We start from the raw sequence: 20,309 nt of genomic DNA, 5'->3' as shown, positions 1-20,309 counted from the left end.
GCCGTAAGTATTTACTCCGACAGGTTTGCTAACGCAACGATTACCAAAGAGAGGGGCTCGCTCTCCTTATCTCTTATCGCATAATTCCCGTCGAATGTCGACAATACAATTCCAATAACTAATTTTAGTGTCGTAAAAACTCGCGAGAAGGCATACTGGCATTTATTGACTGTGAACGTGAACTCTGGACTAAGTCACTAAGAAATGGATTCACCGACTTCCGAGACGTCCTCGCCCCCACCGGCGCCAACTGGTCCATTCGTTGGGGCCATCGACGAGGGAACCACCTCCGCCCGGTTCATCATATTTCGTGCGGGCACCGACGAGATTGTGTGCTACCACCAGATCGAGGTTGAGTCCATTTTCCAGAAGGAGGGATGGTGCGAACAGGATCCCATGGCCATAGTGAATACGGTCAACGAGTGCATTGCCGGAGCTTGCATGAAACTCGTGGCCCTAGGCGGCAAAGTTGAGGTACGTCTGGTTCCAGTTTCACATCAATCCACTCCCCCTACATCCATTCTGCTTTAAAGGCGGGCGATTGAGGGTTTCTTTATTAATGTAATAGATCACATGGCTGGAAAAGGAATCGGTTTAAGCAGCTAGCTACTGTCCAGCAGGAACTTGCGATACACTTGTGCTTCCTCGATTCTTTCCTCGATCGTGCGCGCTGGCTTTTCTTCGGCGCGTTCCTCCAGTTTCACGTAGATTTGGTCATTGTGGCCGAAGTCCCCTTGACGTCGAGGCATGACGTGAAAGTGGACGTGGGGTACGGTTTGCCCGGCCTCGGCTCCGTCCTGCACAGTGACTGTGGCAGAAGTGGTCTGGTAAATCTTCTCAAGCAGCCGCTGCACCATGCAGACAGTCGTGAACATATCCGCCATCTCTGCGCTGTCAAGACCACAAAGACGTGGTGTCACCCGCTTGGTGGAAACCAGTACGTGGCCTTCGACCACACACCGCAGGTTGGTGAAGGCAAAGCAGTGTTCGGACTCGTAGAAAATGGTGCGCCTGTCCACGATATTGGTGGCAAATGGCCGATCCTGGGCGGGCTCCTCGCTTTTCAGCCCGTAGGCCGTTAGGCTGTAGAGGTCGTTTCGCCGGTGTTCGAAGCAGGGCATAGTCTGGTACAGGGATTGCAGAACGGAGAGATCCACGTCGACCGTGCCGATATCAAGTTCAAGATCGCCACCACAGTCGGCCAGCACTTTTCCCCAGGGACTGACGATCATGCTGTGGCCCCAACTCTGTCGCTTCTGGTTGTGCCAACCCTGCTGGGCCGCCGCGACCACAAAACACTGTGTTTCAATCGCTCTCGCCCGCAACAGGATCTCCCAGTGTGCCTTGCCCGTTGCATAGGTGAAGGCAGCCGGATAGGTGAGCAACTGTGCACCCATCTTTCTCAGCAAAACTGCCGGTTCAGCAAACCGAAGGTCGTAGCAGATCTGGAGTCCCACCTGGCCAGCGGGCGTGCTTACTGGTCGCTCTAGACGCTCTCCCGGTGTCACTGTGTCCGATTCGCGCAGGCGAATCTCCTTTGTTGTGGCATCAAAGAGATGCATCTTTCTATATACCGCGGCTAGCTCCCCCTTTTCGTTGACCACGACGTGCGCGTTGTATATCTTTCCCTGGTCGTTCCGCTCGTGCACGCCACCCAGGGAGAGCCACATCTCGTTGCACTTGGCCAGTTCTCGGTACTGTGCCATTAGCTCCCCGTCCAGGCCCTCCGAAAGCTCCAGCGTTTGGGCGCGGTTCTCGCCCACAAAGTCACAGCACTCGGGCAGGAAGAGCATGCAGGCGTTTCTGGACTTGGCCCTAGCCACCAGCTCCTTCACCTGGCCGAGATTGGCCGCCTTGTCGCTGGTGGAGCGCATCTGACCCACGGCAATGGTTGCACTTTGACCCGGACCGGACATCCTGCGTAGCTGCTGTTGGTGGGTGGTCACAATGCTGCGTCGTATGATTCTGACTAGAGTTGACATTGAGACAGTCCGCCGGCTGTGGAAAATTCCAAACTGGTTACGTCGTCGCTGGTTGTTATCAATTATTTTCACTTAGTTGTTTATTGCTTATCCTCTCCTTACGGCCCCTTCGTTGTCGGCGTTACTCGTGAATGGCAAACAAGTGTGTACACAGCCATTGAAAATATAAAATACAATAACGGTTTCGATTCGGTTTTATTATTTGAAAATGACCGCCGAACTTTCAACTCGTTCTCGTTTCAGGATATCATCACGATTGGGATAACCAACCAGCGTGAGTCCACCGTCGTCTGGGATAGACATACCGGCCAACCGCTGGTAAACGCCATCATCTGGCTAGACAACCGGACTACCAGCACGGTGGAGGAGCTGTTGGAGACGATTCCGAACAATGCCAGGAACATTAACTACCTGCGACCCCTGTGCGGGCTACCTTTGTCGCCCTACTTTTCGGGCGTGAAGCTCCGTTGGCTGCGAGATAACGTGCCGGTGGTCAGCCAGGCCATGGAGAAGGGCACGGCCATGTTTGGCACCATCGACACCTGGCTGATGTTCAACTTGACGGGCGGCAAGGACGGCGGCGTTCATAAGACGGACGTGACCAACGCCTCGCGGACCATGCTCATGAACATAGAGACTCTCCAGTGGGATCCCAATCTGCTCAAGTTCTTCGGCCTGCCCAAGACCATTTTGCCGGAGATCTGTTCGAGCGCTGAGCATTACGGCAATATTGCACAGGGCGTGCTCAAGGGCACCAGCATAAGCTCAGACTTGGGCGACCAGCAGGCCGCTCTTGTGGGACAGCAGTGCCTTGCCAAGGGTCAGGCCAAGGCCACTTTCGGCACAGGATGCTTCCTGCTTTACAACACGGGATCATCTATCGTTCACTCCGGGCATGGGCTGCTCACTACCGTCGGCTACCAACTAGGCCGGAAGGCAACACCATTTTACGCCCTGGAGGGCAGCGTGTCCATTGCCGGGGCGGCCTTTAACTGGCTGCGGGACAACATGAACATTATTCAGAACTCCGGGCAGATCGAGACCATGGCCAGCACTGTGGACAACTCATTAGACGTGTACTTTGTGCCAGCTTTCAACGGACTCTATGCCCCCTACTGGAACCAAGACGCCCGGGGCGTTATTTGCGGACTCAGTGAGGAAACAACAAGTGAGCACATTGTGCGAGCCACGCTCGAGGCAGTGTGTTTCCAGGTTCGTGACATACTCGATTCGATGCACAAGGATTGCAAGATTCCGCTGGCCAAGCTGATGGTTGACGGGGGCATGACTGTGAATAACCTGTTTCTGCAACTGCAGTCTGACCTGGTCGGTATTCAAGTGCTCCGGGCCAAGATCGCCGAGACAACAGCGCTGGTTAGTAGGCTTACATGTAGATTTAATGCGGCTATTCTCAGCCTTTCGTTTTAGGGAGCTGCAATGGCGGCCTACAAAGCCGTCGAGAGTCGGTACCAAATGGATGCTCCACTCTCAAAGTCAGGTCCCCGTGAGGCAATAAAGCCACAAATTAGTGCCACCGATCGCAACCTCCGCTACCAGAAGTGGAAAATGGCCATCGAGCGCTCTCTGAACTGGGAGACATCGACATTTCCGCAGGGCGAGCGCGAAGCCTTCGATGGAGCGTAGACGCAGCCCTTGGTATGGTAATGTAATGTATTTAGTTTTGTGATTCAAATGTTTTATTATTGCCGTCTCTGCGAGTGGCTTTTAATTGGTTTTTGTGTTGAAAATTTCGATTTATTGCATATATAAAAATGTTGATGAAAAACGTAGAAAGGGTTTTCTGTGCGCGCTGCTGCTCTGGCAGTGTTTCCGCCTTCAATGCGGTCCGTTGCTCTATATGTCATCTACTACGCCGGCGACACCAGCGGCCGCTGCCTGGTCCAACTCGTTGAGCATCACAACGCCGCCAGCAGCCTCATCGACGGCGACCACGGCTACTGGACCAGCATTGCCCATCGCTGGTGGGGCGACGGCCACGCCGGCGGCTAGCTCTGCATTGTTGGGATGCGGATTAACCACTGCGATAGGAGGAATAGGATTTCCACCTGGAAAGGAATTGGGGCTTTAGGGAGCTGTTACTCTCCACGTAGACCCTTACGCACTTGCGTCCAATTCCAGTGGCGGATCGGCGTTTGCTTCTGCGAGATTCGTTACAGACTTGGATTTCACGCACTGGAAATCTACATGGCGACTCTTCGCCTCCTCCTTCTCCCAGGACATGTGAATAAACGGGCGCTGGACATAGCTGTATATCACCTCGGCCCGACCGCCAGGACGCCTTCGGATCTTCTCCTTGTGGGTTGGGTACCCCTCTATGCCGCAGCGTATCTTCTTCAGCCCGCGATCCTTCATCACCTGCTTGGCCACATCGCGGTTTTCGATGTACTTGAAAAATCGGTGCATGGCAGTGCTGTGAACAGCTGATTTGAAAAGACAATCGGTTTTATTTCTGCAATACCCAAAGGCGATATATTTCCAAGGCCCCACTCACTCTGGCAATACTCCTCGCCCATCTGTGGCGGGAACTCCTCATCCCACTCAACCATGTCGTCTTCAAGGAGCACCACAACGTGACACTCGCGATCTCCTCGCTGCGCCGAAGCCACCATGAGCGGCAGAATCAGGTCCTCCAGGAAGAGTTCGAACTGCTGTCGCGCTCCTTCGTTGCTTAATTCGTGAAGAAGGCCTCCTTTATGTCGAACACAACAGAAGGCATGTTACAAGGAAAAAGAGACGGGAGAAAAGCAGAGAGCAGCAGTGGCCACAACTAAGGTTCGCCCAGGCAGTAGCAGCTTGCAGTATACTCACTTAGGTTCTGGCAGCGCACCGTGGTGGCGTCAAAGGGAATGAGCAGATAATCACAGGCTTCCTTTAGTTCCGGTACCGAAACAGTGGGAGGGCAGCGGATCACGCCGGTCTTATAGTACTCCAGGATGGCCCGGAACACCAAGTGAGAGATGCCATCGGCCACGTCGTACTCCCCACGCTCGTTGGCATGCGCGAACTGAAAGCCGCTGCCGAACATGGTTCCCAGCATTGTGGTGGGATGGGCTGCAAGCACGGACTGCTCCATCGAGAATCGAACGCCATCGACGAGCATGGAGATCCTTTCGGGCGGCTGTGCATAAAGGCGACCCACCCCGGAGCCCGTTGCCTGGCAGCTGGGTGATGCGGCGCCCGGAGACTTGCCGTCGTGCTTGGGCACGGCTCCGCCGCCGGACATGTTGTGCTGGGGTCGGTTCAGACGACTCCGCTCCTTCAGGATGCGCCTTCTCCGTTCCTCGGCCGTCTCGAGACCCTCCTCGCTGCTATCGCTGCTGTACGTGTCCTGCTTCTGGGGCAGGGGCTGCTTGTTGCTATTGCTACTACTACTGTTCGAATTGGGAGTGGTTGACATGTTTGTTGCGTTTACTGGGTCGCTCTACAAATATTCCAGTTTCACTCCGCCCGCTCGACTCTTTTCAAGCGAGACAAAGAAGACGATCTGGCAAGGGCGGGAGACGGTAAAATTAGCGAGGCGCCGCTGCAAAATAGCGCTGCTTATCGCGGCATCTAGGGTCTGATTATGATGTATTCACCGTACCTTTGTGCGACGCGACTTTTGCCTTTTTACATATAATTATAAATATACATATTTTTCTTGTTGGTGTTAGAGATGGAATCGGCACCACAATCGGTAACGCTGAAAAGTATCGATTGTCCGGAGGGTGTATCAGCTATTCAGGTAGGTGTATTCGCTGAGTGCCCCCCTGCACTGTAGGTTAAAAATTGCTTGGCATAATAAAATCTTTTTACCTAAACACACTTTAAGAAACACATTATTTGAAAATAAACTACTCTGTACACTATCTTGACTTTTTCGTGGAACAAGTCTTGTTTAATTATAATATCGTTCTTGACTTGCTCGACCTTCGGCTGGTGCAGTTTAGTCATAATATGCCTAAAGGAATATAGATAGATTATTATAAATGGTACTACCAGGAATATTAGGGGGCGACTTAGGCTCCCATGCTGAAACTAACTTCTTAAAAAATGTATAAAAGAGACCCCTACCAGAAGTATAGTTAAGGGCGAAACAAAAAAGATCAGAAGCTGAGAAAGGGTAGACTAGGCTAGTGACGAAAGTATAGAAACTTAAGTGATCGATGTTTTCCGCCGCAAACGCCAAATTTTAAATGTCTGGTAAGAAATTGAGGAGAGAAAACTAAAATAAGACGGTATATATCATAATCGACGCCCACATCTGTTCATTGATTTAAAAATTATAAAGGTAACGCAAAATGTTAAACAAGCCCAAAACAAGGCCACAAAATAACAGAACCATTACAATGATAAAAATTGCATACACAAACACAACAGCAAATTATGAATTAACACCACTATTTGGTATTACTCACAAACTAAAATTATATCAGCCTATTTATTTAAAAATGGTTGCCACAGCGAAATGCAGCCCTGGGCCAAATGCGACTCTGTGTATACCCAAGCTGCGTATCGATAGCTCGCACCGACTACATGCATTCGATAGTTTAAATTTGCAACCGTTCATCATGGCGATCTGAAAAATAATTTTTGCTCAAAAATAAAATAAATAATCAAAAGAATTGTAATTCCGCGAACGCGAATGCGATTTTGCGAAACGTGAGTTTAAAAACGGAGGCAGAGCGAAATCCCCGTGCCTGCGATCGCTTTTCGCAACAGTAACAAAAGCCTGGCGTGTGTGTCTGCGGCGGCAAAAAACCCAAATGTAAAATATATAACAAAATCCCAACTCCCCCAAGACCGAGTTGTGCGGTGCGAAAGTGGCGCCCCCAGTGGGCGTATTGGGTCCGTAGACCCGTATTACCCGCCGAAAGGGTTCCCAGTTAGCCCAGTTCGCAATAACAAATAAGTTGTTACAATAAAAGTGAAAAAAAAGTGCAAAAAACTATGATTGCTTCTGCTCAGGGAACGACGGGCGGAGGGGGGGTGGATTTCTGGTTGTCGAGTAGAAGCTGTCTGCTGCAGCACGCGCGCCACCTGCTTGCCTCCCGCTCGCACTCACACGCGCAGTAAGCGCGCCCTTAAACGAGCGTGTTGCGTGCGAGCGAGAGGGCGCCTGTGGTGTGCTGCAGCACTCACCTACTGGCCGGCAGCACGAGCGTTTTCCTATATTTTTTGTGTATTTTCGGGGGAATGCACAAAAAATGTGGAAACTTATTTGAAATGCTCCTGCTACCAGCGAATAAACTAATAACATACGTATCCGCCCGCCAGACCAACAGAAGCGTGGCCAAACCCAAACCAGTGAACGCAACAGCAAGGGCAAAAGAACAATAACAAAAGGCAGGCAGAGGAGGTGGTGTGGTGGTGATTGGACGGATTGGACGACCAATTGGCCCGTGGAGGAGTGCGGAGCACACAGGACTGCAAAGTGGCGTCGCTACTGGATATCCGGGCTGGGGCAGCAGCGGCGTCCATGTCCACGGGGCTCCAAGGGCGGACCAGGACCACCAAGAACCACGACCAGCCGCAGCCGGTCTGGTGTCGCCAACTGTGGCCTTAAGCATGTAGTAAGTGGCTTATCGCCTTGCTTAAAGAGCCTCTACTAACCATTCTCCCACCATTCTCCAGGTCTTGCAGCACAGAACCCGTTCTCTAACAAGCACAAGACACAAGACAAGGAACAAGCCACCAATCGAAGCAAAAACACACACAAATCCAATCAACACCAATGAAAAATGTCACAAAGAGGTAAGCGCGGTAATCAGCATCACCACCAGTCGCAGCAGCGCAAGGATGTTGAGCCGCAGCCACCGCCCACCAAGCGGCGCAAGGGCAGGCCGCCCAATGGGGCGACTGTTGCCGAAGCGACTGGAGTGGCTGCAGGATCTGGATCAGCGGGATCAGAGCGGGTTCCAGTTCTGCCTGTGAGCAATAGCAAGCATGACCAACAGGAAGAGCCAGAGCCAGAAGCGGGAGGAGCAGGAGGAGGAGGCACCAGCTCTAGCACTAGCACTAGCAAATCCAAGTCAACGAAGCTGGCCAAGTCGGCAAGCAAGTGCAAGTCGCAGGGGGCCAGTTCGAGCAGCTCCTGGCAGGCGCGCTCAGTGGCGGACATTAAGATGTCGAGCATCTACAATCGCAGCTCAACGGAAGCCCCAGCTGAACTTTACCGGTAGGCAATCTCTGAGATAAGCCAACGAAACAAACCATTTGTATTCCATTTTCCATTGCAGCAAGGATCTCATTAGCGCAATGAAATTGCCAGACTCTGAGCCGTTGGCCACCTACGAGTATTTAATAGTAACGGACCCATGGAAGCAGGAATGGGAAAAGGGTGTGCAAGTGCCTGTTAACCCCGACTCCCTTCCCGAGCCATGCGTCTACGTTCTGCCCGAGCCTGTTGTGTCGCCAGCACACGACTTTAAACTGTGAGTTCAAATCTAGTTGATTGGCTGCCTTGATATTATTGACTAAACTTCCTCTTTCGCTTACAGTCCGAAGAATCGCTATCTGCGCATTACCAAAGACGAGCACTACTCGCAGGATCAGCATTACCTGACGAATGTCGTTGCCTTGGCGGAGAACACTTGTGCCTATGACATTGATCCCATTGACGAGGCTTGGCTGCAACTTTACAACGGGGATCGCGCCCAATGCGGTGCTTTTCCCATCAACGCGACGCAGTTCGAACGCGTCATTGAAGAGCTAGAGGTTTGTTTGATGATGGCGCTCTGCTCCGGATCAATTTATTCACTTTTGTGTGTTGCAGGTCCGTTGCTGGGAACAGATTCAAGTCATACTTAAGCAGGAGGAAGGCTTGGGTATAGAGTTTGATGAGAATGTCATCTGCGATGTCTGCCGTTCGCCCGACTCCGAGGAGGCGAACGAAATGGTATTCTGTGATAATTGCAATATCTGCGTGCACCAGGCTTGTTACGGCATTACAGCAATTCCATCAGGTAAGCGCGGCGCCTGCTTGTCGAGGAAACGGGAGTGTGTGCTCACGTGCAGTTTTCTTTCAGGCCAATGGCTATGTCGCACTTGCTCGATGGGAATCAAGCCGGACTGTGTCCTCTGTCCGAACAAGGGCGGTGCCATGAAGTCCAACAAGTCGGGCAAGCACTGGGCGCATGTTTCGTGTGCCCTGTGGATACCCGAGGTCAGCATTGGTTGTGTGGATCGCATGGAGCCCATCACGAAAATCTCAAGCATTCCTCAGTCGCGCTGGTCCCTGATCTGTGTGCTCTGCCGCAAGCGCGTTGGCAGCTGCATCCAGTGCTCGGTAAAGCCCTGCAAGACCGCCTACCATGTGACCTGCGCGTTCCAGCACGGGCTGGAAATGCGTGCAATCATAGAGGAAGGCAATGCTGAGGACGGCGTGAAACTGCGCTCATATTGCCAGAAACACAGCATGAGCAAGGGCAAGAAGGAGAATTCTGGTGCCCATGGCGGGGGCAGTGCCTCGGTCGCAAGCGCCATGCACAAAGCAAACAGGTACGCCAGTGGGGCAGGTGGAGCAGCAGATGATGGCAATAGCGCGTGCGGGACATCTGGAGAGGATCCACGTCGGCGGAAAAATCACCGAAAAACTGAACTGACCTCTGAGGAACGTAACCAAGCCAGGGCTCAGCGTCTTCAGGTTAGTGGTTTTATGTTTAATCTACCTTCGAACGCGTTCTGTTTAACTTCTTGCATGCATTCGGTGCTAACTTTTTCCATTCAATTTCAGGAGGTTGAGGCTGAGTTCGATAAGCACGTTAACATTAATGACATTAGTTGCCATCTCTTTGATGTCGACGACGACGCTATTGTTGCCATATACAACTATTGGAAGCTCAAGCGAAAGTCTCGGCACAACCGCGAACTGATCCCGCCCAAGTCCGAGGACGTGGAGATGATAGCCCGCAAGCAGGAGCAGCAGGACATGGAAAACCATAAGTTGGTGGTTCACTTGCGTCAGGACTTGGAGCGAGTTCGTAATCTCTGCTATATGGTCAGTCGAAGAGAGAAACTTTCGCGCTCGCTCTTTAAGCTACGCGAGCAGGTCTTCTACAAACAGCTTGGAGTGCTGGACGAGATGCGGTTGGAGAAACAGCAGCAGCAGCCCAAGCAGGAAGAAAAGCAACGGCCTGCAATTGATCTGGAGGCCGTTATCTACGCCAACGACGGACCCACTTTGTACGACCGCTTCTACAGCTCGGCTGGAGGACAAACTGTGCCGGCGCAGTACCAGGATTTGAAGTACATCCTCGAGCAGCTTATGGGCAAGCTGCAAAGTGGTAAGCAAGGGCGTGGCCGTGCCTCCCAGTCTCCCAACAAACGCAAGCAGCCTGCAAAAGCGTCGCCCAGCAAGAAGCTCAACAATGGCAACCTCAGCTCGCGTACCTCTTCGCCTGAGAAGACTGCGGCGGGGAGTAAGTTGGGCCCGACTGTCGCCAAGGTTCGGTCCCCGCCTGGGAAGCCCCCTGCAGGGAGGCGTGCCTCGAAGAGCGGCGCGGCGACGGCGACGTCGACCCACAACAGAAATCATTTGCACTCAAATGTACGGAGTAGCGCGTCCTCCCATTCGTCAAGCGGCAGTTCATCATCGGGTAATTCCAGCTCGGCGAATGGCAGCAGTAGTTCCGATAGTTCCTCTGGAAGTGAATCGGGTAGTGAAAGCGGAAGCTCCAGCGCAGCCAGCGGAGCCTCCAAGCGAAAGTCTTCCTCAGGAAGTCCCCTCAAAAAGCAAAGCTACGCTCGGTCCGTTGAGCACCGACAAAAACAACGCCAGCGTCGACAAAGTGAAGCGGCTGCGGGTGCGTCTGCGGCGTCTCCGGATTCAAGGTCAGGAAGCAGCTCCAGTGATGACGAAGACGAGCGTCGCAGAAGCCAACAAGAACAGGAGCGCAGCGCGAGACGTGGACCAATCCATAGCAAACCAGTACCTAACAAGAGCCAGCCAACTAAGTCAAAACCAATCACGGAAGCCGGAGCTGGACCGGGAGCTGGTGCATCAGCAAGAAGAAAACTGTCCACGACAACACGAGGACTTGCCCAGATGGACAGGGATGCCGAGGAGAGCTTGTCGAGTGACGAAAGTGAAGAGTTGTTGCCTCTGAGGGGCGAAAGACAGCGAGAGACCACAACGACGACCGGACTGGTCACTACTGGCTCGGCCACAAATCGTAAAATGGGCCGGCACATCTACTCTGACTCAGAAAGCAGTTCCTCGGCCCAGGAAAAAGATCCAGAAGAGCAGGCAACCGTGGAGAGCAACGTAAGTGACTCACAGAACCAGCAGACGATTCGGACGAAAGCGGCCATGAAAGAGTTTGTGCCAGGAACAGCTGCCACAACTGCCGCTACCACCCATCCATCTAGCAAGCCCAAATCCACCAGGGAAGGAAAAGATGCGAAGGAAGCGGGCACCAGTATCGGTAACAGCACAAAATCCAAAACGATGACGAATGCCAAGTTGCTCTATCCGGCCGACCTACTGGTGGTGCCACAGCGCCAGGCGGCAAAGAAGGCATCGGAGAATATGCGGTCCACGAATCTCGCGACGGCGCTGCAGCCAGATGCCTCCGACAGAGTCAGAGAGCCGGAAACGAATTCAATTCCAACGAGTGCCAAGAACAAGCTTAAGGACTCGAGCTCCCGAGCAGCGCTCGAAGCGGATAAATCCAGTCTCGAAAAAGTTCGAACAAAGGAACAGCCACAGAAGGCGGGTGGTAAAGCCACGGAAAGCGCTCCCGCGGAACGTGGGAAGCGCGGAAGACCACCAAAAGTTCCGAAGGATCCGCGTCCTCCCTCCACTTTGGAAAAAGAAAAGCCTTCGGTGCCCACGCCTTCCCAAACCAAGCCTCCACCTTCCGCCACAACCCCTGCTTCAGTCAAGACAAACTTTGCCGTCTCCTTGGTACCTCAACGGCAAGCGGCTAAGAAGGCGGCTGAGCAATTGAAGAGTAGCAAACCCGTGCAGGAAACTTTCTCAATTGGTAACGACACCTCAGAGAAAGAACCAGTGACGGCAGCGACAGGATCCGGAGCTGGAGCATCTGCGACAGTTGCCACCACGCCAGTTAAGCCGACCAGACGAACCTCATTAAAGGAATCACCAATTACACCCAAGGAATTATTAAGTAGTAGAAGAAGATCGAAAGAAGATGCGGCAGTAACACCTATAAAGACGACTCCCCCCGCCGTCAAGCGACGCGTAGTTGTGCCCAATCTTTCAAGTTCCAGTTCTGGCGACAGTGACAGCTCCAGTTCCTCCAGCAGCTCGGGAAGTAGTTCGAGCAGTGGCGGCAGCGAATCCGATAGCGAGTCTCAGGCCAGCGATTCGGAGAAACCGTCGAACAGAGAGCCTGCCCAAGCCTCGGCTCCAGTTACCTCTGTGTCCTCTATTGTGCCAAAGCGATCTCCTCGCAAGTCTGTAGACAAGCCTGTAGCGTCAGCTGTAACTGTTGCACCACCACAGCCCCCTCTACCGCAAACGCCAACTACTCGATCTCGTCAGAACTCCACAACAAAATCGCCAAAGGGAGCATTGCAGAAGCCAGTGATCCCTGTCCAGAATGACGTTCAAAGTGCCCCCAAGACACAGTTGCATCGGCGCCAGGAGTCTTTGGATGAGGGATCGAAGCAGGTCCAGTCGGAACAGTCCTCTAAGAGGGCGACTCGTGGCTCCAAATCGAGGCCGCCATCACCACCGACAGTCAAATCCTCCCCAGAAAAGACAACCACCAGGCGCAAGTCCCGAGCGGAAGAATCTCCTAAGAAGGTGGCGAATTTGGAGCATGAAATTAATCAAAGGAAAGCAGCCAGCGGAAAAGCAACTAGTTCATTGGACAAGCTTTTGAATAAGAAACAGCAGCAGATGAACCATTCTGCACCAGCTACGCCACCCCCGCTGTCGCCGACTCCACCTGCATCTACCACACCCATCGTGAAGGATCAAAGCGACCATGAACAGGAAGGGGTGCCTTTCCACCAGACCAACCTGGAAGCAGATGCGCAGCCTGAACCCGAGGCGGATCAAGAGACTGCCACAGAAGCTGGCGAACTGCCAATGGATATTGATGAGGAGCTCACTACAGCTCCAACGCGGACGCAAATGTCTGCGAACGCGAGCAAACTGGCGGACATTATAGATGATGAGCGTCCTCCGGCCGCTCCGCTTCCTGCCTCGCCCACCCCTACTCCTACCTCTAATGACGAGTTGTCCGACGCCGGGAGTGATCTCAGCGAACGACGACGCATGCGTCGGCGTTCCAGGCGGAGAAGGAGGAGACGTAGCCACGAGCCAGACGAGGAGCACACCCATCACACCCAACACTTACTTAACGAGATGGAAATGGCCCGAGAATTGGAAGAGGAACGTAAGAACGAGCTACTTGCAAATGCCAGTAAGTATTCGGCGTCTACATCCTCTCCAGCAGTCACGGTTATTCCCCCCGATCCGCCGGAAATCATTGAACTGGACTCGAACTCTGCTAACTCTGGAGCAGATCAGCAGCAGCAGGTACAGCTGCAGGAGCAATCGTTGCCGACTCCGCTTGTAGTGCAGTCTCCGGCTGCCGAGGTGGCAACCACTGCTATCCAACCACAGTTGCTGCCTCCCCAGCGGCCGCTAATCGAGCAACTGCCTGTCGAGCACTTGCCAACAGTGCTGTCGGAGCCCATCGTTGACACAATACTCGAGATGGAGGACAGTAAATTCGCGAACAACTTTGCGTCGAGCCTAGCCAGCGTGTTAAATCCTCCTAATCCAGGGCAGATGAGCTTAATCGGATCGAGTATGGACAGGAGTAAGCACATCAGTGAAGAGGATAGTATCCAGGCAACCCGAAACCTATTGGAAAAACTACGCAAAACAAAGCGCAAAGCACAGGATGACAATTGTTCCAAGGAGGCAGTCGATCTGCTGCCTCCAACTCCATCCATTCCATCGGTGTTTCCTTTCCATAATGCTGCGGACCCAGAGGATATCATTCATGCTCAGAAGGAACAGCAGCAACAGCAACAACAACAGCAGCAGCAGCAGCAACAACAAGCACAAGCATGTATATATGGCAACTCATCTGGACCAAACTCTGTGGCCTCACTGACCATCAAGGATTCGCCCATGACTGCCAACAGTGGAAGCTATGCAAACAGTCTTACCAGCACGCCAAATGCCACACCCACCAACGCAACAATGAGCAATCTCGGACCCGGCAGCGGCTTTCAAGTAAACTTTTCGAACTCTCAGCAAACGCCATCGTTAAGTCTTTTCCTGGAAAAGTCACCCCACCAAAAAGGTGCCTGCCCACTATCCAGTAATGGTGCAGTACCACCTGGAGCCACTCCCGACTTTGTGGACTTGGCAGCAGCGGCGGTAAAGAACACTCTCGGAAATTTTCGCGGAGCAGCTGCCGTTCCCACACAATCCGGAGCGGGGGGCAACAACAAGATCAGCGACTACGATGAGAACACCAGGATGCAGTCACCGTTTGGACGAATTCCGTGGAATGAAAATGACCTTATCGCGGAGAGAAGAAGTAGCTCGCCGAGCTCAGTGTCCGAGTCGAATGATCCTCCTCCGCCACCTCCAGCCGTTGCGGCAGCAGCAGCATCGGCGGCACGGACGCTTGCGCAGCTCGAAAGCTGTAAGAACTTTTTCAACAGCTATCCAAGCGGAAATGGAGGTCCTGGCAGCGCTACAAATGCTGCGGCGCCCTTTAACCATGCCCCAATGGTAAACGGTATTGATGCCATACCAATGTTCAACAATACGCCGGCACCGCAGCATCAACAAACAACGCCAACGCACCAACAGCAGCAGCAGAGGACTCCAAACAGTCAGTACAATGGAGCAATCTATCCCCAACTATCGGGCATTATGCATCCGCAGACAGCGCCGACGGAACAGCCTCCAAGCTTGTATGGCAATGGCACAGTTGGCGGAGTAGCAGTACCCGGAGTCGGAGTTGTCGGTGCTGTACAGTCTGCGACACTACCTCCGCCGCCACAGGTCAACCAGTACTCCGGAACACCTTATTCCACGGCCAACTTGAGTATGCTTTCTGTGCAACAGCCAGTTCTTCCACCTGTTCCCGTTCAGACAACGACAACACCGAACCATCCATTTGCCCTGACATCGCCGGTGGATGGAAAGATGGCAACTTATCCGACGCAGCTTCTAAGCAGCTGTGCTGAAGCAGCCGTGTCCTCGATGATGCCGCCAACACCGCCGATTCCAGTCGCAGCCAAGGATTCGCCAAGCAAAAGGACTAGCGTCAGCGGTGGTAGCTCATCTAAGAAGCAGTCGCATAAGTCACCCCAGCTGCCGCAGGGAAAATCGCCCGGAAAGTCACCTAGACAGCCTCTCCAGCCACCTACGCCTCCCGCACCAGTTCCCGTGGTGTCATTGCCGCCAACAAAATATGACCCACAAACACACACATTACAGGGTAAGCCACGTCAGCGTGCTCCGCGTGGAAGCAGTGGGTCTGGGGCACAGGGCAGGGGAAGAGGACGTGGAAGGGGCAGAGGACGAGGTGCTGGAGCTGCGAGTGGCATGACCATGGTCCTGCAGCCGCCAATGTCCGATTACGGAAGCAACACCCATATAGTTAACAACTTGGTCGGAACCCCCTTTGAGTTTAACAACGAGTTCGACGACATGGCAGGACCAGGTGTGGAGAATCTCCAGGCGCTGAGAGATCGGCGGAGAAGCTTCGAGCTGCGGACACCACGAGGTCAGAACAAGCCACCCGCTACGCCCACTACCTCGACAACTACCAATCCTCTCCTGCACCCAGTACTGCCGGGACCAGTGGACATGAGAACATACAATCTTGGATTCGAGGCGCCCCACAGTACAGCCTCCCAAGAGGCATACCAGAATAATCTTCTCGGTGCCTTCGACTCGGGGACCGCAGATCAAACGCTCAGCGAGTTCAACGAAGAGGACGAACGTCAGTTTCAATCGGCACTGCGAGCTACTGGCACTGGAAGTTCTCCCAGCAAGCAACCATCAGCGGCAACTGCACCAGTTGCAACCCAAGGTCCTTCCAACCCGGCACCAGCAGCGAACCTTATTCTGCATTCCACAGAAGCGAACCAAATGGCACCGAGTGCGGTTGCCTCGGGTGCCGCAACTCACTTGGTGGAAGGCTCGTTGGTTGAGGCTTCGCTTGAGGCGACATCAGAGGAGGTATCTATCGACTCGGACAGCACGATACTACACACCAAGACCTCGATATCCGATGCCCGAAGTCAGATAAAACTGAAGATCAAGAGCCCATTGGTGTATCCTGAGCACTTCAACGCCATGACAAACAGCAGCAGCCTTACTATGTCCAGCACCATGGTGCAGTCCTCCAGTACAGTGCAAACCACAGTGTCCACTTCGACGGTTGTCAGTGCGTCATCCGCTGTAAGTGGGAACTCGCGCCGCATGCGTAAGAAGGAGTTGCTCAGTCTCTATGTGGTGCAGAAAGATAACCTCAATGACGACAGCTCGTGCGGACTTCCCGCCGCTTCTGACAATTTGCCACTTGAGAATCTGCTGCGAAAGTCTGAGGAGGAAGATGAACTGTCCGGCGGCAACGGTTCGAAAAGGTTTAAAAAGAACTCGAGCAGCAGGGAACTGCGCGCGCTAGATGCGAACTTGGAGGAACAGTTGCTCTCCGCCGCTTCGGGAACGGGTGCAGGAACATCGTCTGGTGACGGCAGGCGGCGAAGCGCTTGCAGCTCCGGCAGCAATAACGACAACAACGGCAAGACGGGTGCAGCCAGCAGTGCAGGTAAGCGTCGAGGACGAAGCAAGACTCTTGAGAGCAGCGAAGAGGATCACCAGGCCCCCAAGCTGAAGATCAAAATAAGGGGTTTGGCCGCCAGCGAGACACCATCAGGTGTTGCCAATGCCGGGGAGGGCCAGAGCTACAGCTACGAGATGACCCGAAGGGCTTGCCCTCCTAAGAAACGTCTGACCAGCAACTATAGCACTCTTACGCTGGAGGAGATCAAGAGGGACTCGATGAACTACCGCAAGAAAGTCATGCAGGACTTTGACAAGGGGGAGGACAACAATAAACGAGAAGTGCTCGTCCAAGAAGGCGAGTCCCTCATAATGCCCCAGCCTCCCACGAAACGACCTAAGTCTTCCAAGCCCAAAAAGGATAAGAAGGAGAAGAAGCGCCAGAAACAACAACAGCTCATCCTAAGCAGCAGTACAACCACCATGACCACAACGTTAATTGAGAATACGGCCAGTGCGTCGCCAGGAGATAAGCCCAAGCTGATTCTGCGTTTTGGCAAACGAAAGGCGGAGACCACGACCAAAACCGTCTGCCTGGAGCAGCCGCCGGCGGTAGAGGCACCGGCACCCCTGCGCTTCAAAATAGCCAGAAACTCTTCTGGTGGCGGCTACATAATAGGCACGAAGGCAGACAAAAAAGATGAGCCTACGCCAGAGCACACGTCGCCGGGGACGGAGCTGCCTCTTATGGCACCGCTGGGAGAGGCATCTCCCCAGGGTCGGCAGCTCAACAGCTTTACGCCGCACTCCCAGAATGCCAACGCATCGCCAGCCTTGCTTGGCAAGGACACGGGCACTCCATCGCCGCCCTGCCTGGTTATAGACTCTAGCAAGAGTGCCGACGTCCACGACTCCACATCTTTACCCGAGAGCGGCGTGGCTGCCATGGGCGTGCCGGCGTCCCTTGTGGGCGCCACCACTCCGCTGTGCGTCAACGTTGGCAACTACGAGAACAGCAACAACTCACTGCCCTCAGCTAGTGGCACCTCGGCTTCCAGCAACTCCTGCAACAGCAACTCGAACAACAACAACAACAATAACAACAATGGCAGTGGAGGAGGACGTGCCGGCGGGGGAGGTAGTTTACTTCCATTAAAAAAAGACTGTGAGGTTAGATGATAATCGTAGAACGCGAGAGTGCCGATTGTGCGTGCATCCTTTCCCGTCACTTCGTTCATGTAAGCTTTCGATTTCTCCCTCCCCTTGTGATTTGAGCCCTTGCCCTCGACTCTATCACAGTTTTAGCTTTTGTTGTAAATGATCGAACATCAGGTCCCCCCAATCGAACTTTAAATTGTACAGTTAGTTTGTAAATCCCCATCCTATTATTTTATCTGTCTGTAACTGGTTTGTTGTAATCGCATAAGCGTAAAGAAGATATTATATCTATACCTATAATATATATTAGCATGCATATAACATTATGCGAGAAACAGAAATTTAAATTGTACATTTTTAGTGAAGCCGATTTTACGATTAAGGTTTTGTAAATTGCTGTATTAAAGTTATAAAAGATACAAGAACGCAGACACAGTCGTCTAGCATAAAAAATCCAAAAATGCTCTCGGTTTAGGTTTATGAAAGCCTCCATTTACCTATAAATCCTTCCACGCCTCCTACTCACTAAAAATGATCGATAAACCCAAGCATATATTCTAAACACTATTTATTAATAATTATTTAATAAAAATGCGTAAAATAATCGTAAAATATTAGCAAAAACTGTTAAATGCGTGCAAAAAGTAACAACAATTTCAACAATTGTAGCTATAGTCATTAATTGTAGTTCTTAGCGAAAATCAAAGTCGGTTGTCCCCAACCGCAATCTAAGTGCATATAACGCTCCCTCTTCCCAAAACCTACACCTAGAGAGATGAACAAGAAATTAACAACATATTACCCTACCATTTTCGAAAGGGAAGTGTTTGTATTTTAGCGTGTAAGAATGCAACGTATCGAAAAACTCCAGATGAAAGTTTTTTTTTTGTTTCGCGTTTCATAGTGTTGAAGCAATAGTACATAGGCAAAAGTACACTGGTTTTCTATAAGCAAAGGTGCCTACAGCCTCGAGCCAAGTCACATACACAAAACACGCCCAAAAGTAACCATCTAACAGTCTAACCCCGGGGCACGAGCACCTCAACCCTGGAGTCATCGCTCGGTGTGATTGCATTCCAGATTCCAATTGCGGAACGATACACAGAGCCTCGGCCCACTAGACTCACTCAGATGCTCTTTCGTCGCCAATAGTTCAACAAATTACTTTCCCATTAACTTATTCGCATTGGGCGTATGTATCTCCATTAAGGGGTAAGACAAAATTATCGAAAACAAGATTAAGAAACACACGCAACAAATATTTATTCTAAAATAAAGACCCGCAAAAAGGCAAACAGAGAGAATAACTAAAATAAATGTGTAAAGAACCAAGCAAAAAGTAAATTTAAAAGTTAACGATATTTCTGTAATTGTAAATAATTGTGCGCTAAAAAATGTTTTTAATTAATACCATTACGTTAACTCTAATTATTAATTAATTATTATGATTATTAATTTTAATTCTAGTTTTTAGCAAAAATTTAATAAAAGCAAAAAAGCCTTATTTAAAAACAAAAGTTTTAAGAAGTGCACCATACTTTATTTCCCATATTAGTCAGTAACTTGTTGCATTCCATGCACGCGATGCCAAATCCACTTGTCAATTACTGCGAAAGCTGAAGGATTAGAAGTGAATCTTCGTGTTGATGGGAACTCGAGGGATCCTGCCTAGTCGGGAGATTCTAGGCATGCTCCCTGCTCTGAACAAAAGTAATAAGTGAAAATTCCATTTGTTATTGTGCAAAAGATGTGCGTTGTTTATATTCATTACAGCTCGCAGACCAATTATAAATGAGAATTAGTCCCACGTGCAAATGGGTTTACTCGGCAATATAGGAGTTGTAGTAATATATGTAAATAAACGAAAATTATGGTGATTACATACACCAATAAAGGGAATAAGCAAAGTAGGATTATGGTAAGAAATGAGACCAGCGTCTATAGTTGGAATAGTGTTACGTAGGCATAAGCCCCTTAACATTACCAGTGAACCTTAAATGACATGCCCATGAAGGAAATCTTCTGAAGAGCATCACACTTAACGAGAAGAATTGAGTATTACTTACTGAAATGACAATGGCTATTGCATAATTGTTGCCCGGTGAAATAGCGAATTATACTTTTGAGCATGAAATGGTAAGGAAAATCATCTCTATGACTCTTGGGATGCAAGATTAAACAAAAAGTATTAGCCAATTAAATTCAGAAAACTTGTAAAATATTTTAAGTACTATTTTTTGTATTTTTAAGACCGTATGTTAAATATTTATTGGGTCTATTAATAGCTGTAAAAATCGTGTAAAAATCAATCAACCATCTTAGTACAGCTAAGTTCTATCATAAATACGAAAATATAGCAGAAATTATACATAAACTGATTCAATTCCATTACTTTATTAACTTTTTGTCGTGATCAACGTTTGTATGCTAGCTAA

The 20,309-nt window shown here is 51.2% G+C and overlaps 4 protein-coding genes across 5 annotated transcripts; 2 read left to right on the top strand and 2 right to left on the bottom strand.

Annotated features, from left to right (window-relative positions):
* Positions 1-38: 38 nt before the first annotated feature.
* Positions 39-3,772, top strand: LOC119555274 (glycerol kinase). Its single transcript, XM_037866577.1, has 3 exons — positions 39-474; positions 2,226-3,356; positions 3,411-3,772. Exons 1-3 carry the CDS (start codon positions 205-207, stop codon positions 3,624-3,626), a joined length of 1,617 nt encoding a protein of 538 aa, XP_037722505.1. The 5' UTR covers positions 39-204; the 3' UTR covers positions 3,627-3,772.
* LOC119555275 (nitrilase and fragile histidine triad fusion protein NitFhit) lies at positions 527-2,122 on the bottom strand. Its single transcript, XM_037866578.1, has 2 exons — positions 2,055-2,122; positions 527-1,998 (listed from the first exon to the last, which is right to left on the bottom strand). The coding sequence occupies exon 2, from the start codon at positions 1,980-1,982 to the stop codon at positions 603-605; it is 1,380 nt and encodes a 459-aa protein (XP_037722506.1). The 5' UTR covers positions 1,983-1,998; positions 2,055-2,122; the 3' UTR covers positions 527-602.
* On the bottom strand, positions 3,662-5,679 carry LOC119555276 (BTB/POZ domain-containing protein 10). Its single transcript, XM_037866580.1, has 5 exons — positions 5,587-5,679; positions 4,812-5,487; positions 4,495-4,692; positions 4,106-4,423; positions 3,662-4,048 (listed from the first exon to the last, which is right to left on the bottom strand). The coding sequence occupies exons 2-5, from the start codon at positions 5,398-5,400 to the stop codon at positions 3,837-3,839; spliced, it is 1,317 nt and encodes a 438-aa protein (XP_037722508.1). The 5' UTR covers positions 5,401-5,487; positions 5,587-5,679; the 3' UTR covers positions 3,662-3,836.
* Positions 5,680-6,525: 846 nt separating this feature from the next.
* LOC119555545 (PHD finger protein rhinoceros) lies at positions 6,526-20,203 on the top strand. Of its 2 annotated transcripts, none has more exons than XM_037866979.1 (8): positions 6,526-6,644; positions 7,260-7,555; positions 7,617-8,160; positions 8,222-8,416; positions 8,483-8,699; positions 8,758-8,947; positions 9,011-9,627; positions 9,718-20,203. In XM_037866979.1, exons 3-8 carry the CDS (start codon positions 7,724-7,726, stop codon positions 17,893-17,895), a joined length of 9,834 nt encoding a protein of 3,277 aa, XP_037722907.1. In that variant the 5' UTR covers positions 6,526-6,644; positions 7,260-7,555; positions 7,617-7,723; the 3' UTR covers positions 17,896-20,203. The 2 variants fall into 2 exon arrangements, with proteins under 2 accessions (XP_037722907.1, XP_037722906.1); XM_037866978.1 differs by having other exon boundaries at positions 6,550-6,750.
* The last annotated feature ends 106 nt before the right edge of the window (positions 20,204-20,309 follow it).

The sequence above is a fragment of the Drosophila subpulchrella genome, chromosome 3L (assembly GCF_014743375.2).
Source record: "Drosophila subpulchrella strain 33 F10 #4 breed RU33 chromosome 3L, RU_Dsub_v1.1 Primary Assembly, whole genome shotgun sequence".
Classification (NCBI taxonomy): domain Eukaryota; kingdom Metazoa; phylum Arthropoda; class Insecta; order Diptera; family Drosophilidae; genus Drosophila; species Drosophila subpulchrella.
Note: the sequence above shows the minus strand (reverse complement) of the source record. Positions and strands in the feature narration are given on the sequence as shown.

Excerpts from the sequence above, each read along its gene's own strand:
- LOC119555274 (XM_037866577.1), top strand. The coding sequence starts at position 205 with ATGGATTCACCGACTTCCGAGACGTCCTCGCCCCCACCGGCGCCAACT. Across the intron at positions 475-2,225 it reads CCCTAGGCGGCAAAGTTGAG|GATATCATCACGATTGGGAT; the intron begins GTACGTCTGGTT and ends TTCTCGTTTCAG. Across the intron at positions 3,357-3,410 it reads TCGCCGAGACAACAGCGCTG|GGAGCTGCAATGGCGGCCTA; the intron begins GTTAGTAGGCTT and ends CTTTCGTTTTAG.
- LOC119555276 (XM_037866580.1), bottom strand. The coding sequence starts at position 5,400 with ATGTCAACCACTCCCAATTCGAACAGTAGTAGTAGCAATAGCAACAAG. Across the intron at positions 4,424-4,494 it reads GGGCGAGGAGTATTGCCAGA|CTGTTCACAGCACTGCCATG; the intron begins GTGAGTGGGGCC and ends TTTTCAAATCAG. Across the intron at positions 4,049-4,105 it reads GCCACTGGAATTGGACGCAA|GTGGAAATCCTATTCCTCCT; the intron begins GTGCGTAAGGGT and ends ATTCCTTTCCAG.
- LOC119555545 (XM_037866979.1), top strand. The coding sequence starts at position 7,724 with ATGTCACAAAGAGGTAAGCGCGGTAATCAGCATCACCACCAGTCGCAG. Across the intron at positions 8,417-8,482 it reads CCAGCACACGACTTTAAACT|TCCGAAGAATCGCTATCTGC; the intron begins GTGAGTTCAAAT and ends TTTCGCTTACAG. Across the intron at positions 8,700-8,757 it reads GCGTCATTGAAGAGCTAGAG|GTCCGTTGCTGGGAACAGAT; the intron begins GTTTGTTTGATG and ends TGTGTGTTGCAG.
- LOC119555275 (XM_037866578.1), bottom strand. The coding sequence starts at position 1,982 with ATGTCAACTCTAGTCAGAATCATACGACGCAGCATTGTGACCACCCAC.